At 41.9% G+C, this 16,308-nt stretch overlaps 2 protein-coding genes across 2 annotated transcripts; both read left to right on the top strand.

Annotated features, from left to right (window-relative positions):
* The first annotated feature begins 2,720 nt into the window (after positions 1–2,720).
* LOC108606148 (translation initiation factor IF-2) lies at positions 2,721–3,582 on the top strand. The gene is made up of 2 exons (XM_017996001.1): positions 2,721–3,425; positions 3,481–3,582. The coding sequence occupies exons 1-2, from the start codon at positions 2,728–2,730 to the stop codon at positions 3,578–3,580; spliced, it is 798 nt and encodes a 265-aa protein (XP_017851490.1). The 5' UTR covers positions 2,721–2,727; the 3' UTR covers positions 3,581–3,582.
* Positions 3,583–3,969: 387 nt separating this feature from the next.
* Positions 3,970–14,329, top strand: LOC108606721 (phosphatidylinositol 4-kinase alpha). Its single transcript, XM_033294344.1, has 8 exons — positions 3,970–4,079; positions 4,136–4,397; positions 4,602–4,812; positions 4,874–5,899; positions 6,717–7,212; positions 8,132–9,097; positions 10,018–12,709; positions 14,252–14,329. Exons 2-8 carry the CDS (start codon positions 4,308–4,310, stop codon positions 14,327–14,329), a joined length of 5,559 nt encoding a protein of 1,852 aa, XP_033150235.1. The 5' UTR covers positions 3,970–4,079; positions 4,136–4,307.
* The last annotated feature ends 1,979 nt before the right edge of the window (positions 14,330–16,308 follow it).

The raw sequence follows: 16,308 nt of genomic DNA, 5'->3' as shown, positions 1-16,308 counted from the left end.
TTTTAATTGTTGGCAATTTGCTTGGGACGCAGCTAAAAATATAAATTAAAGCTGCAGGGTCGACAATACCAATCGCATTAGATGCGCAGCATAATGTTGCATAATATGCCACGCCCCGCCCACTCTTGTAACCCACAGACAGACACGTTATGCTCAACGAGCTGGGCAATCTTGTTAAGCGTTAAGGCGGCCAAAACGTCTGACTGCCAACAATTAACACAAATGCGCGCTCTCGCTCACTCTCTCTTTCTCCCTCTCTATCGCTGTGACGTTTGTAGCCCGCTTATGTAATTTGCTCGGCATTAATATTCATTCATTACCAACTATTATTGACAATATTCGCTTGGGCTGGCTGACTGGCAGGCCTGGCCTGGCCTGGCTTGGCGCCTTCTCATCTTTTGCCGTCATTAGCTCGTTTTCTGCTCGGCCAACTCGCTTTGTGGGCCAAGCGTGTGGAAGCGTAACAGCAGCAGAGACGAGCCGATTATCAAATCACAGACACAGACGCTGGCATCAACACTTTGAGCTCCAAACATTTGTAAACATGCGTTCAACTACATTAAACATTTTGACAGCACATCATCCGTTTTAAATGTATAAAATATTTGGTGTTGGTACAGTAAACATTCCATGTAAGCAACAAATGTAGGAGCAATTTATTTGCAATTAGCTTTTTATTTTTCCAATCTCTTCTACTTATTATATTTCGCTATTGCTTTTGAATTTTTCTTGTAATTTGCATAAATAGTAAAAAATAGTAGTAGTAATCATAAAGCTAATTTATCATAATTATTTATATTTCATTTTATTATTATTTTTTCTATATGAGCAAATTACAAGACAAATCTTGGGATTCGGAGGAAATATTCTTTCTGGTTTCTCTCATGAATTTGAAGAGTTTTAACTAATTCAGAAAGCTAACAAATCTTAATTATTTTAAATTTTCGATTAATTTATCTATTCAAGTATTTTTTTCTGACAGCATTTCTTTTTTCAAAATAGTTTTTTTTAATTGCATATATAGAATATTTTCTGTAGTAAAATTAGCAGTAAAAGTAGCTTATGTAAATTAGAAATATCAAAATGCTTTTGCAACTTAAATCTTACTTTGATCTCCAATCGACTTGCAATATTTTTGAAACAGTTCATATGAGCATAACATTTTTTATTCAATTTAATTTAATTTTTATTTTTAAAAAAATCTCAAACTGACGCTGAACGAATTTTTCTAACACAATTAAAAATTTGAATTTTACTACAGTTGAAAATATCCGCGAATTGTAGTTCCGAGCAGTATCAGCAATTTAGAATAGTAGTACATTGAAATGTTTATTTTTTTAACATTTCATTTAATTATATACACACATATATTTATTTTTATTTATTAACTGCACCACGCCTTCTTAACAATACAAATGTAATTTAATTAAACACAGCTAAGCTACATTTAATTCATTTTATTCAAATATATTTGGTATGACATTTTAGTTTTGTTATTTTTTGCATTCATTCATAATTAAAAGTTGAGAGCTAAAAAGCAAAACTGATTTTTTTGCTGATCACATAACTGTTTGACTCAATTTTTTGTTTTTTTGCTTGGTTGGGCGCGTTAAAAATTTAAATTTTATTAAACAATAGGGAAATTTATGGCATGACTTAAGTCTTACAAACTGGTCTGGTTGCATTAATTATAAATGAATTATTTTTTGTTAGAGAGCTTAAAACAAAAACTAAACGTGGGTGTATCTTTAGTATTCTTTAATTTATTTTTATATAAATTGTATTTTCTTATTATTATTAATTACAATTATATTTAATACAAATTTTATTTAATAGCCCGAAGAGTCAGTTTATATACAAAATACACACAGTAAGCTTTACTTATTATGATTATTTTAATTATATTTTATTTTATCTTATGCTAGTATTATATACAAAAACTTTAATTTTTATTTATATAAAATCGCTATAAATTTTTGTTTTTTAAAAAACTTCCACAGCGTAAGTGCAAACGATAAGTTGACAAAATTTATAAATAACTAACTATTAATAAATTAAAGCCGAAAATACATTTATTATTATATTTTTGGTAAATTTCCAATTGACTGTTAGCTGACTAAGCGTTATTTAATAAACTCTCCACTTGCGCAGCCAATTTAAAATTTATTACACAAGTTATGATTACAAACAAAAAAACAAACTAAAGAAAAGAAAGAGAAAGAGAAAAATGTGAGGTTACGTTGCAATGAGAGTTTATTATTGTAAGTTTTCCCAGTTAAGAGGCGTTGAAAATGGAGCAATCTGCAGCTCCGATGATGGTGCGTAAGTCTGAATTTTTAAACTGAATTTATTGTGGAAATAACTGTTTGTAGTTGGAAGTTGGTTAAACGCTTCCTCGTAACGGCGCAAATAAGTCACATAAATCAGTTTGTTACAATTTGCAACAGGTTTGCGCACTTGGCCTTTAAAAGTCAACTTGCCACAAAGTCAGCTTGCAACTTGGGCCAGCCAGGCAGCCAGGCAGCCACCAGCTGCGTAAATTAGAGTGACCATAGCTATGGCTATGGGTATGGGTATGAGTATGGGCCAGGCTATAAGCATAACCAGTTCACCCGCTTCTGGCTGCGTGCGCTTCCGTTTTCCGGCAAGTGACAAGTGTAACACATGCGTATAAAAACGCCCAGCGGCTGGCTGTGGCACAGCAAACGTGCCACAACAGTTGCCACAATGATAGCCAAGAGACTGCACTGCCTGCTCCTGATCTGCGCCAGCGTCGTCTCGGCACAGCAGCAGCTGCGCCCACAACGTTCGCTCTATGGCGCTCCCCCGCTGGGTTGGAATAGCATAAATGAGTGGGCGCCCATAGCGCCCATTGGTCTGGGGCAGATGTCCAAGGATGAGCTGCTGACGCTGCTGGAGGCTTGGCGCGATGTGGAGGAGGCCCGGCCGGTGGCAACTGAAGTAGAAGACTTGATGAAACCAGCGCCTGCGCCTGCGCCAGCTCCAGCACCCGCACCAGCTGCTCCTCCAGCTGCAGCAGCCGCAGGCTCTATCTCAGCATCTGCAGCTGGCGGCGCACGTTCACCGCTTACTGTGGGCCTGCCCGCCTTTGTGCCCATCCAGCTGTCCGCAATGTATACACCGCAGCTGGCGGCCATGGCCATGGCTGGCAATTCGGACACTGCTGTGCCCTTTGGCAATGTTGCAAACGCGCCGCGACTCTTTCGCTTTATGACGCTGCCCATGACGCAGGCGCAACCACAGCCACGTGCTGCTCCAGCTGCCTTGAATGTCATGCGCAATACGCTAGAAAGCGTTGATGCCGGCGTCGCGCCACTTGCTAAGCTGGTGCAAGCCAAGCCCAAAGTCAAAGCGCCGCTGTCTGCGCCCCCCAGGCTGCCACCAGCACCCATTATGCGTCCCAGGTAAGCTGCCACTTGTAATTATAATATATATGATATTGTATTTGTGCCTGCATAGATTCATGCTGCCAGCGCCGCTGTCGCAGTCGCAGCCTCCGTTTCCAGCAAGACTGGAGTTAGTGCCTTCATCGCAAATTATAGGCAATTGGCGCGAGTAAACAACAAGTCATTTAATATTGTGTTTTTTTTTTTTATATTGTTATTGTTATAGTTATTAATAACAGACGTGATAACATATTTTTATGTATAAATAAATATACTATTTAACCTCTATGGCAACATTGTTTTCAAATTGTGCGCGTAGCACTGAGCGATAGTCACATTCGATATTCGATAATTGGCAGCCAGCAGTATTTTGAATTAACGTTTATTTAGCAAATGCAAAAATACTCAATATTAGATGCTAAGTGTTGACAAGTACTTTATTTTTAATTGCCAGCAACAGGTTTAGTTTAGTTTTATTTTTTTGTTTTGCTATTTTTTACAAAATTTATAGTGCTATTTACATAGAGAGCGGCGACGCAAATTCGCGCTTTTCGATAACACGCAAAACTGAACGAAGGCAGCGCATTAAACAGCTGTTAAACCTAACGAAACGATACGAAGCGCAAGAGGATTCTTGCTATTGCTCATTATTTGTTTGCCACATCAGAAATTGTATGTGTTTAATGTTGATATAACTAAGTGCAAAGTTTAAAATGTTTTATTAACAGTGGCAGCCGTTAAAAATACAACAAAAGCAAACGTGAAGCGCAAGCAGTACATGAATTGCTGAAGTAGTTGTTGTCGTCGTCGTCGACGTTGGAGGTCAACAGCAGACAACAACAACAACAACAACAGCAGCAGCAGCAAGAGCAGCATCAATCAAGGAGCACAGCTGGCAAGATGACCATATCGGACAAATACAGCTATCAGCGCACAGTTCTGTGCCTGGCGCGTGTATTGGCTGGAATACGACCCACACCATGGGAAAAGGTATGTAATACGTGCATGCATATGTGTGTGTGTGTGTGTGTGTGTGTGTGAGTGGGTGGGGTGGGGTGTCATGCTTTGCTGGACTGAGTACGCAAATTGAAAATCGACTTTTCGCGTAAGCAATTTTTGACCTTGAGCACACTGTTATTATTGTCACTGCTCATATGACAAATTTTGACCTTTGACATTCCGTATATGACGCAGGTACAAACGCTGTTCCGGTACTGCCCACAAGAGAACGCCTCCGGCGTATTCTGTCTGGACGCACGTGCTCAAGATGCGGTCATTGCACTGGGCATTTACTTTCTGGAAGGCGGCTGCCAGCATGAGTCACAAATCGTACCTTATCTGCTGCGGCTGGCCAAGAGTTTGCCCAAGGCGCGCATCAGCGATGAGCGCAGCAGCAAATTCGAACGTAAGTGCAATTGCCCTTTAACCATTAACTGGCAATAGTAACGTATTTTACTTTTTTACAGGTGTTCGCATACCCGCAGCAGAGAAGTTTAGCTTCTGCCTGAACACATTGCTCAGCGATATTGCAGCCAAGTGTCCAGAGTCACGCGAGGAGATTATACTGAATCAAGTGGAAACGCTGGGCACGCTGGCGAATATAGTGAAGCCCAGCAAGGATAACAATTCCACGCCCATTGTGCTGTGCAATGTAACAGTGCCGCTGCTCTTTGGTCTGGCGCGCTCGATGGGTCGCTATGCCAGCAATGATCCGCCGCTGCTGTGCCGCATATTTCCGCCCGAACTGCTGCCGCTGCAGCGCGACAATTCGCGCAATGCCTCAAGCAGCGCCTATGGCAGCTCCTTCAGCAGCAGCGAGCGTCTAACCAATACACAATTTCGTCCCATCATACCGCGCTCCATGTCCGGCAGCTTGGCGCATCATCAGGAGGACTCACGCACGCGCTCCTTTGGCAGCAAACAGAAGCCCTCGCTGCAAAGCTACTTCTCCGTGCCGTACGATCCGCGCACACACTTCTTTACGCGCTACGGCTCCAGCTTCAATCAGTTCCCACACATGCGCGTCAATCTATGCGAATCGCCCAGCAAGGGAGACGCCAAGCCGCTCTATCGCGTGCCGCCGTTTCCCATACAGCATTTGCAAACTATTTTCGCCGTGTCCAAGAAGCTGCTCACCAAGGACACGCTCGACTATCTGGATGAGCTGGGATGCGATGTCTTCTCGCGTCATTTGAACAATGGCAATTGCTACAAGAGCTTCTCGGAGATGCTGAATCTGGTGCTGGTCACGCTGCTGCGCGAACTGCTGCAGCATCAGGTGGATCTGCCCACGCCCTTCACCAAGGATGTGCAGGAGTTTGTCAAGCGACTCTTCCTCAATGGCCAAACGGAGCTGCAGAACAAGCAGCAGGATCAGGAGCGCGAGCGGCGCGAGGAGAACGGCATCGCCTGCATTAATAAATACAAGATTAATGTGATGGCCAATGCTGCCTGCGTGGATCTGCTGGTCTGGGCTATACGCGATGAGACAGGTAAATAGAAATTTATAAACAGCTGTACTAAAATATAATTCAAAATAATATTTTCTTATATACCACAATGGGCAACTAGAAAATTATTTCTGTTCGTAGTTAGCAAAATAGTTTGGCTTAGTTTAATCTGTTCATAAACAAATATTTATAATAATAATTGAAACATTTTTCAATGAATATTCGACAGTCTATTATATCGAAATGTTTAGTTTTTTTTTGACTTTTATTGAAAAATATTTAAATGAAACATTTGCAGTATTTAGTTAAAAAAAATTGCAAAATTCTTAGATTTATGCTTAGGGTTTCTTTTTAAATGAAAAATATTTTTGTTTATTTGGGTATCGAAAGCTGCGGCCTGCCGAGCATAGCTTTTAATTATTTTTTTATGATTTCAATTAATTTATTATATTTTGCTTACATAATTGTATTTGATTTTTTTTTTTTTTTTGCGTTACACAAAAACAAAAAACTGAATATTTTTACAGTTGACGTCGACTATAACGTGCCATCATTGCAAAATGGCTTGCATTTTTTATTGAAGAAAGGTCAAGAGCAGTTCCCAAAAACAAACAAGAAAACAAAATGAAATTAAAAACCCCCTAAAGTTAAAAAACTTTCCTTTGTTGCAAACGTATTTTTGAGCTATGTCCCTTTGGTTTTGTATTCTGTTAACAGCATGTCTAGCATAAAATGTGTGTGTTTCCAATAGTTTCAAAATATTATATTCAAATGCATGGCCTTGCGTTCAATAGTTCTGCCCTAGTTTAAAACTATATAATTGAGCATATACTAATTCCTTGCTTTTTGCTGCGTACAGAGGCCGACAAGCTATGCGGACGCCTGTCCCAGAAGCTGAACCTGGTGCTGAGCCACAAGATTGTCATGGATCATATGCCACTGCTGATGGTCTGCCTGGAGGGCCTGGGCAAGCTGGCGCAGAAGTTTCCCAATATTGCCGGCACTTCCATATCCTATTTGCGCGATTTTCTAGTCGATCCTAGTCCCATTTTGGGTAAACTACATGCCCATGCCATGCAAACGTTGGCACTGCAGAAAAAGGAGAAGGAACTGACGCCATTCAAGATCGTGGTGCAGCACACAGACTCACGAGCTGTCGTCGATATTTTCGGCGATAATCAGAAGCAAGCCACCACCGGACGTAGCGGACATGCAGCCTTTGAGGCACTACGCGATGCAGCGATTGAGAATCTATCGATTGCTCTGCGTGCGGCGCACACTTTGGATCAGTTCTGTGTCCCGGCGCTGGTGGCCAATGTATCCAATCGCTTGTTCACCGCGGAGAAGCATGAGAGGTGCGTTTAATTCTTAACTTAATGAACTAATTTATATAGCGGTACTAGTTCTTAAATTGTCTACTACTAGCGCAAAGGTTGCAATTGATAGAATTCATAGCAGCGTAGAAATAAATTAAATATATAAGTGAAACAAAATATTCTTCAAAACTTCAGCAGCTTAAATATTCTAAGCGAATATTTCGATTTTACGTTCCCGATAATAACAAATAAATTCATTAAATTAGCTAAGGATTGGTGAGGTTAATATATATATTTCAAATATTAAAGTTTAAAGCTGATAATTATAATTATTTAAAATAAGTTCAAACCGGATTGTTGATTTGACGTTGATATTTTTTTAAATTCTTCTCATTATTTTGTTGCTTTAACTATTGCATGTAAAATTTTTACAAAAAGTGACTTTTAATGCTTGTTTTATATTTTGCTTTATATATTTTTTACTTTTATAATAATTTATCAGAAATCACTGTCGCTTGAATTTCTCTTCAATTCATTCGGCTGTACTACAAACCAATCCGCGGACTAATTCTGCGTAGAAATGATTTCAGCGGAATATTATTTCACTTGTAATTTTTGTAGCAGCTGCATGTATTTCTTAAGCGCTAATTAGTGTACTAATTGAAATGCATACACAATTAAATTTTAACTTATTAATTTCTATATATATATATTACGCTTATTACAAATAATAACCCCATGGTGTTTAAGAAATCACTTCCGCTTGTAATTCTCTTCAATTTAATTCCGCGGAATAATTTTGTGCGTAAATAATTTCAGCTGAATTCTATTTCACTAGTGATTTTTTTAAAGCGCTAATAACTATACTAATTGAACTTAATATATATTTTATTGTTGACTTCTTAAATTGGGTTAATTTCTTACATTAATGTTATTTGTCCTTCTGTCTTTTTTGCAGTGAATCGACACTCGTCAGCTTGAACATAATTGTCATGCTGGGTCATGTGGCTGTGGCATTGAAGGACACTTCGAAGACGACGCAGAACATATTGCAGTTCTTTATTCAACGCTTCTGCAAGGTGCCCTCCGAACAGAATGCTCTGATTGTGGATCAGCTGGGCTGCATGATAATCTCGCAATGCGAGACGCACATCTTTGATGAGATCATGAAAATGTTCTCGCGGGTGACTGTGCAGTCGGCCTCGTTGGCTTACACCTCCGATCCGGAGCATCGCAAGCAGTTCCATCACATCTCGGATGCAGTGGTGAATGCGTTGGGCAACATCGCAGCCAACATACAAGGCGATGCGGAAATGCTGGAGCTGCTGGGCAAGCTGCTGGAGCTGTTTGTGCAAATCGGACTCGATGGCGAGCGGTCCTATGACAATACGCCGGGCGCCCAGAAGGCCAGCTCACGTGCCGGCAATCTGGGCATGCTCATACCGGTCATAGCGGTGCTGATGCGTCGTCTGCCGCCCATTAAGAATCCACGCCAGCGGCTGCACAAGCTGTTCAAGGACTTCTGGACCTACTGCGTCGTCATGGGCTTCACCAATGCGCGCTTGTGGCCCGCCGATTGGTATCAGGGCGTGCAGCAGATTGCGGCCAAGTCGCCCCTGCTCATCTCCCAGACCGCTCACAAGTCGGACATGCGGGAGCTCAACTATACGCTGGCGATCAAGAGTGATTCGGTCAATGAGCTGCGCAGTCAGATTCTTGTGCTGCTCGAGCATTCCTCCGACAATGTGGCCACCTCCATAAATAAATTAACGAATGCCCAGTGCACTTATCTGCTGAGCGTCTATTGGCTGGAAATGTTGCGCGTCGAGAATGCGGAGGAGCCGAGCTTGGAGCCCATCATGAGCTATCTCTGCGATACGGCGCTCCAAAAGGACAAGACGGGTATCTGGCAGTGCGTCAAATGGTAAGCGATTAAACAAAAGCAATAATGAAATTAAAGTTCATTCAAGTATTACCTGAGAACTAAGACATGGCTTTTAGTCCATAAACTTTTCAGTGCTAGGCGTAGCTTTTGTCTGAGTCCAAATCAGAAAGACGTAGATAAGATTCAATTTCAATTGAAGATTTTGAAACTAAACTCTTCTTTCTTTGCTACATTCTTTAATTAGAAAAAATGTCATGAATAGAGTTCACTTGAATTTAAAAATATTTCCAATCCTCTTAAATTAAGTGTAACCTAAGTATTAAGTTGACATGGCTTTAAGTTCATAACCTCTTCAAAGTTGATGTCTTCGCAACCAATATTAAGAATAGGGCTTGTTGTCGCCATGACTCCAGATCAGAATGACGTAACTCCGAATAGTAGAGTCTTCAAATATTTAAAAGAATATAAATTGTTCTATTGAAGATTTGAAAGCAAACTTTTCTTTCTTTAATTAGACCAAATCTTTTCAAGAGAGCTTCACTAGAAGTAAAAAATATTTCCAATCCTCTTAATTTAAACAGTTTTTGAGAATAATTCACTTCGTAAACCAATGATTGAATCAATGAAATTCTTTTAACAACATTCATTTATTTAATCATTTGTTCAATAAGGTGCTTGTATAATAGAACTGTTCGAAAATATTCCGAAGATTATTCCCAAATGCTAAACTATCTTTTGATTACTGTCATGCTTTGTATTTGCGATTTAGGAAGATTATCACCACTATAAGTCAATCATAATCAAAAATATTTCGAGTAATTTAAGAAACTATTTCCGATTCTAATTGGCTAAGTGAGGTGATTTAGTGATTTCCGAACTGAGGATTAAAAAAAAAAGCACTGAATGTTTAAAGACTTGTGAGCTGATTACTAGAACGTCCATTCTTGCTCTTCTTATAGCGTGGCGGATCAGGTGTTTGAAAAGTTTCGGAATGTGCTGTACACACAGGACGAGATACGAGAGAAGGTGCTGGAATCGCAGGCGACGTTACTCCTAGTCTATTTTAATCATATACACAAGCAGATCCAGCTGGTGGCGGATCAGTACTTGTCCCAGCTGGTGGATCGCTTTCCCCACTTGCTGTGGAATCGTCGCGTGCTGTGGTGCATGCTGGACATACTGCAGCTGCTGGCCTACTCGCTGTCGCTCGATCCGAACGAGGAGACGCCAACGCTGCGTGTAGTATCGACGCCGTATACGCTGCAGCTGATGGACTCGCTGCCGGCGCGTGAGCTGCGGCTGAAGGACTTCGCCGATCGTTGTCAGGGCATTGTGAACGAGGCAATGAAGTGGGCGCCACGCTCGACGCGCTCCCATCTGCAGGAGTATCCCAATCAGATACCCACGCCGGTGCTGGCGCATCACAGCGGACTGGCGCTGGCGTTCGACTCGGTGGTGAACAGCAGCATTCTGCAGCCAGGACAAACGCTGAGCACGCTGAGCAAGCGGCCGAGCTGCGTCAACTCGGATACGCCGCGTTTCGTCAGCGTCCTCTGCCTGCGCAGCAAATACGCGGGCGAGATTAGCGGCCTGCTGAGCGTGCTGAGCGAACAGGACAAGACGGGACTGGCGGATCGTTTGGTCAAGGATGTGTGGGGCGCCTGTGCGGAGAAGAGCGATGCGCGACATCGTGGCGCACTCTGGCGTGCCACCGCCTATTTGATTATATGCGCTGAAATTGATCGCAAGCTGCTGCATGCGGTGGCGTCGTCGCAGCTGGAGCTGTTCACCGAGTCGGCCATGGAGACCGCGGTGGAGTGCTGGCAATGGGTGCTGACGGCGCGGCAGGATCTGGAGCTGTGCTTCATACAGGAAATGGTAAGCGCCTGGCAGACGACGTACGAGAAGCGCATGGGGCTGTTTGCCTGGGAGTCGGAGATTACGCATCCGCTGGCTGCCTATGAGGGCTGCAAGCTGCTCAGCCGACCCATACTCATTACGCCGCATCTGATCTGGCTGCAGTTGCTCTCGGAAATGGTGGACACGGCCAAGTACTGCAATCGGGACAAGGTGGAAATGTTTTGCCTGCTGCTGCATCGCTGTCTGCCCATTCTGAAGTCCAGTCGGCAGAATCGTCAGGTCTGCACCGTCGGCTGTCGCTTCAAGCTGCTGCAGTGCGGCTTGTCCCTGCTGCAGGGCAACACTATACCTAAATCCTTGGCGCGCAATATCCTGCGTGAGCGCATCTATAGCAATGCGCTGGATTATTTCTGCGGTCCGCCCACCTGTCCCAATCAGAGTCGCGAGCAGCTGCTGGAGGATATATTGATACTGCTCAAGTTCTGGCAAACTATGCGCAGCGAGAAGAAGCATTTGGTTACCTCCGAAGTGGGTGACTATGACATCAGCAGCAATACGATGAGTTCCACGCAAATGCTCGCGGTGCGGCATAATCCGGAGACGGCTTCGCTCATCAGCGGCGGTCCGGAGTATACGCGCTCGATGAGCGCCACCGGCAATGCCAGCAGCTCCGGCTGGTACAACACCATACCACATTCCACTTCCACGCTCTCCAAGCGCAGCAATCGTAGCAAGCGGCTGCAGTACCAGAAGGACTCCTACGACAAGGATTACATGAAAAAGCGTAATCTGATCCTAGAGCTGCTTGCCGTCGAGCTGGAGTTTCTGATTACCTGGTACAATCCGAACAGCTTGCCGGATCTAATCATTCCGGGCGAGGAGCAAATCACCGAGTGGCGTCAACGTCCGTATAAACCAAATGTGTGGCGGGATTACGCGCGTCTGGCTTGGTGCTATAATCCCGCTTTGGCTGTCTTCCTGCCGCAGCGCATTAAGAACGCCGAGTCCATTGATGAGGAAGTGTCGCGTTTGGTCTGCTCCGATCCCATTGCTGTCTGCCATATACCGGAGGCGTTGAAGTATTTGTGCACCACCAAGAATCTGCTGCAGGAGAGTCCGGATCTGGTGTACATACTCTCCTGGTCCGCGGTGACGCCCATTCAAGCCTTGAGCTACTTCTCGCGCCAATATCCATCGCATCCGCTTACCGCGCAGTATGCCGTCAAATCCTTGAGCTCCTATCCGGCGGAGTCCGTGCTGCCGTATATTCCCCAGCTCGTCCAGGCCTTGAGGCACGACACCATGGGCTATGTCGTCGAGTTCATCAAGAACATCTCCAAGCGCTCCCAAATCGTGGCCCATCAGCTCATCTGGAATATGCAGACGAACATGTACATGGATGAGGATCAACAGCATCGTGACCCGAATTTGTATGAAGCTCTCGACTCGTTGTCCCAGAACATCATTGGCTCCTTCTCGGGCGCCGCCAAGCGCTTCTATGAGCGCGAATTTGATTTCTTTGGCAAAATCACCGCCGTCTCCGGTGAGATTCGCGCCTTCCCCAAGGGCATTGAGCGCAAGAACGCCTGCCTGGCCGCTCTGAGTCGCATCAAAGTGCAGTCCGGCTGCTATCTGCCCTCCAATCCGGAGGCCATGGTCCTCGACATTGAATACAGCAGTGGCACGCCCATGCAGAGTGCCGCCAAGGCTCCCTACTTGGCCCGCTTCCGTGTCTATCGCTGTGGCATCAACGAGCTCGAGACGCGTGCCATGGAGGTCTCCAATAATCCGGTGGGTATTTTCTATAGATATTTCTTCGCTATTTTATATTTTCTTAGCAGTCAGTGTGTATCATTTAAATTAACTTTATCTGTTTATTTTTCATTTATGTTTATAATATATAAACTTTATATATTTTATTTTATTTCCTTACATTTTATCATTATATTTTGTAGTTTCTGAACCCGATGATCAATGAAATACTTTGTTTGATTTACCTTTATGTATTTATTTACAATATATCGAGTGTTACTTTTTTGGTCATAGAGGTGTATAAATCTTGGAATATAATTGCTTATATATTAAGTCATAAAATCTTATTTTGTGTATAATATATATAGTCTTATAGTTAATTATCATATTTTTGGAATTTATGTCAATAGTGGTTACCATGACGCACTAAAGTAACAACGCTTTATTAGGTGTCTATAAGCTAGGAGCTGTATATTTATTGAGAGTAGAAGATTAATAGTATTGTAATGTATGCAGTACGTCTATAAGGATATCATAAGGTTAATACTTGCTGTAATATGTCTGTACTTATTAAGTGAATATATTTGGTTTTTATGCCATATTTATAATTGGGGTTAAGTTCTTATTCAGTATTTTTATATTGTCCACGTCTCTCCTGTTAACATCAATACTACTTTAATACTTTTCTTAAATTTATTTTTTATTACTAAATTGCAATTCTGAGAATTTAAATTATCACCTACCTGCATCTATTATCATTTAATACAACAGCAGAAAACGTATTTTTTTATTTTATATTATTTATTATTAATTTTATAATTATTTTAAGTTTTCTCAAATTTTTTTACATTTTATAATTTGTTTTTTTTATTCTTCATTTGAAATCTGCTTTTTTATTTTGCGTATTATTTTTTTTTTAAATCTGCGTTTTTATATTTCTTCCATTGTATCTCATTATTTTGTACTATTTTAGTCTCGTAAATGTGTTTATTCTATAACTATAACTTTGAGCGTAGTGTCCTAGAGACCCTATACACTTATTGCCTTATTACCAAAGTTAATTGTACATTAAATTCCCTAGTGCTCTTAATCACTAATGCACATGATAAGTGTCACGTTAGCGTTCTTCGTGTAATTCAGTGCCGGCAAGAGCACGAGCTCGCACAGGTAAGGACGGCGGCACAGCATGACAGGCCACTACGGCACTGATGGAGTCAACTATAGGCAAAGACAGGCCACCAATCATATGCAGGTCAAGGGCTGAAACAGAAGTGAGACGGATAGCAGAGACGACTGCTAAGCCAGCATAAGCTAGTGTATGCCAACACTAGCGGGTTAATATAATATCATGTGCGAATAAAACTTATCTACCAATCAAAGTGGGCTCTTTGTGGGATATTCTCGTTAATTGACTATTTTCCAATATACGCGTGTTGTGATGGCTACAATGCTAAAGCTAAGGAGAGAGCAGACGTCGTAAACTATCTATGACGTGGCACAACATTCAGAGCCTATGGCAGCGGCTGTTGGGTGTAATGAGTCTGAATTGTCATAAGCGTTCTCTATATATGGCAAGTGTAGGGCGTCAGTGTAGAAAGTGGAGATGTGGCCGAGATTGACGCAATCACCGAGGAAGCGAACAAGACGAGAGTCGCTTAGGGCCCAGTGCAAGCCACGACAACAAGAGACTCGGGGTTACATCTTGAGGTTATCGTAAGCGATATGCCTGTCCAGGCATCAGCGAGTTATTGTGGGGGCACTGAGAGTCCGACATAGAGAAGATTAACGTACAGTGGCATGGCGTCGTTGCTACAATGTTAACCTGTCTGTTTGTTAATGGTTGTCTCTATATCTGGTCTTTGGCTTATTTCTTGCTCTCCTAATATGGTCTCATATTTACTCTGCCAGTATGAAGGATCGCCCAGTAGCACAAAAAATGCGGCACGACATTCGAGTGAGTTAATGACGAGACTAAGATGGTCAAATACAATCAACACACATATGGTTTCTCGATGTATTTGATTACCAGCACTATTATGCAAATTTATATTTGTATCTAGTTGTCATAGAATGTAGCCCATATTTACTCATAATAGCTTCGAGTTGCAGAAGGAGTACTTGTCTAGAGCTTCTTAAATAGATTGCGAGAGTCACCTCTGGCTTCGGGTGCGCATACATTTGGTCTTCGAGCCGTGATATGAAGTACTGGACATGGATGAGAATGTCATAGATAATAGGGTAGGAAGATGAGAGGCGCCTCGCCATTCAAAATAAGTTATAGTGCCAGACTCTGCGTGGCAAAAAGCCTTTATACCTCGCCTGTGGCGAATCGCCTTATCAGAAGAATGAACATAAAGTCTCACTTGTGTGATCTTAGCTTAAAAAGCTGAGACACTCGAGGATCTGCCCTGGGCCTTACGGGTCCAGAACGATTCTAGATCTGGCTGTCAATGCAGCGCTCAGTTGTGCGAGCCACAGCCAGCACGAAGGGACACAGAGAGAGGACGCACAGCCGCCCAAATACCTGCACTGGCCATCATACAGTATTATTATACGAAGCAATTTTTCCGGCACCCGCTGCCTGACGATACTTACGCAACTATAACGAGGTGACTTAAATCATAAACCAAAAATACCTTAACTACTAACGCTATATATGTATTTTATCACTCGAGGGTTCTTAGGGGCGGGATCAATTGGGGCGTTCAGTGTGGTGAGGACCGACGATTTCGTATTATATATACCTCGTATAATAAAGACAGAATTTACGACCTAACGAGTCAACCCGATATTTCTTATTATCATAAATTCAAAATCCATGAATTTTGTTTTTTGTAGCATTACACCTATTTATTTAATTTCTATTTATGTATCGCTTAAAATTTGTCGAAAAAGATTTACCTCGGATTACTAAATCTTATAGCGCAATATATTGTATCAAAAAATAGTATTAGTTAAAGAACAATACATATAGAAGGAAATACTATAGATAATGAAAATATAGCAAAGATACTATGTGAGTAGCAGGGAGATTGATGAGCTGGCGACAATAGAGCATAGCTGTTGCACTATGAAATGTAGCAGTAATGGTCCGTATTGCATTACTTTATCCACAAGTCAGTCCCTCCAATTGTAATTACCAATAAAATCTAACATAATAATACTTGTAAACATAGCGCACACTGGTGAGAGTAGTAAGTCATGTATCTAATAAATCAATTAACTAAAATAGCCTTGAGGCCATTCCTAGCATGTATTTCATATCTATTATTTTCGTGCGAGCCGTCTCTACGGGAGCAAAATACCAATGATTTTGAAAATATACAAAACTACAATTTTGATTCGCTTTATATTGGACAAACAACTAAAGAGTATTTCTTGATTTGGGCCCCATAATTTGAAAGCCTAGCTAATGCAATGCGCATTTTCGCTTAGTAATAATCTAAACATATAAATAATTAGTTCACTGTTGTAGTATTTGTAGATACTAGAATATTTGAATGTAAGTCATACACTATCTCATGTAAGCGTGAGTAAGCATGACACTATAGTGAGCGAGGACGTCACGTGAGTGGTGACGAAGAGTATACAAGTGTTTACACTGCACGTAGAGAGTATCTCTGTATATAGTTGGCAGT

The sequence above is a fragment of the Drosophila busckii genome, chromosome X, assembly GCF_011750605.1.
Source record: "Drosophila busckii strain San Diego stock center, stock number 13000-0081.31 chromosome X, ASM1175060v1, whole genome shotgun sequence".
NCBI classification, from domain to species: domain Eukaryota; kingdom Metazoa; phylum Arthropoda; class Insecta; order Diptera; family Drosophilidae; genus Drosophila; species Drosophila busckii.
This window is presented reverse-complemented; position numbering and strand designations above follow the sequence as displayed.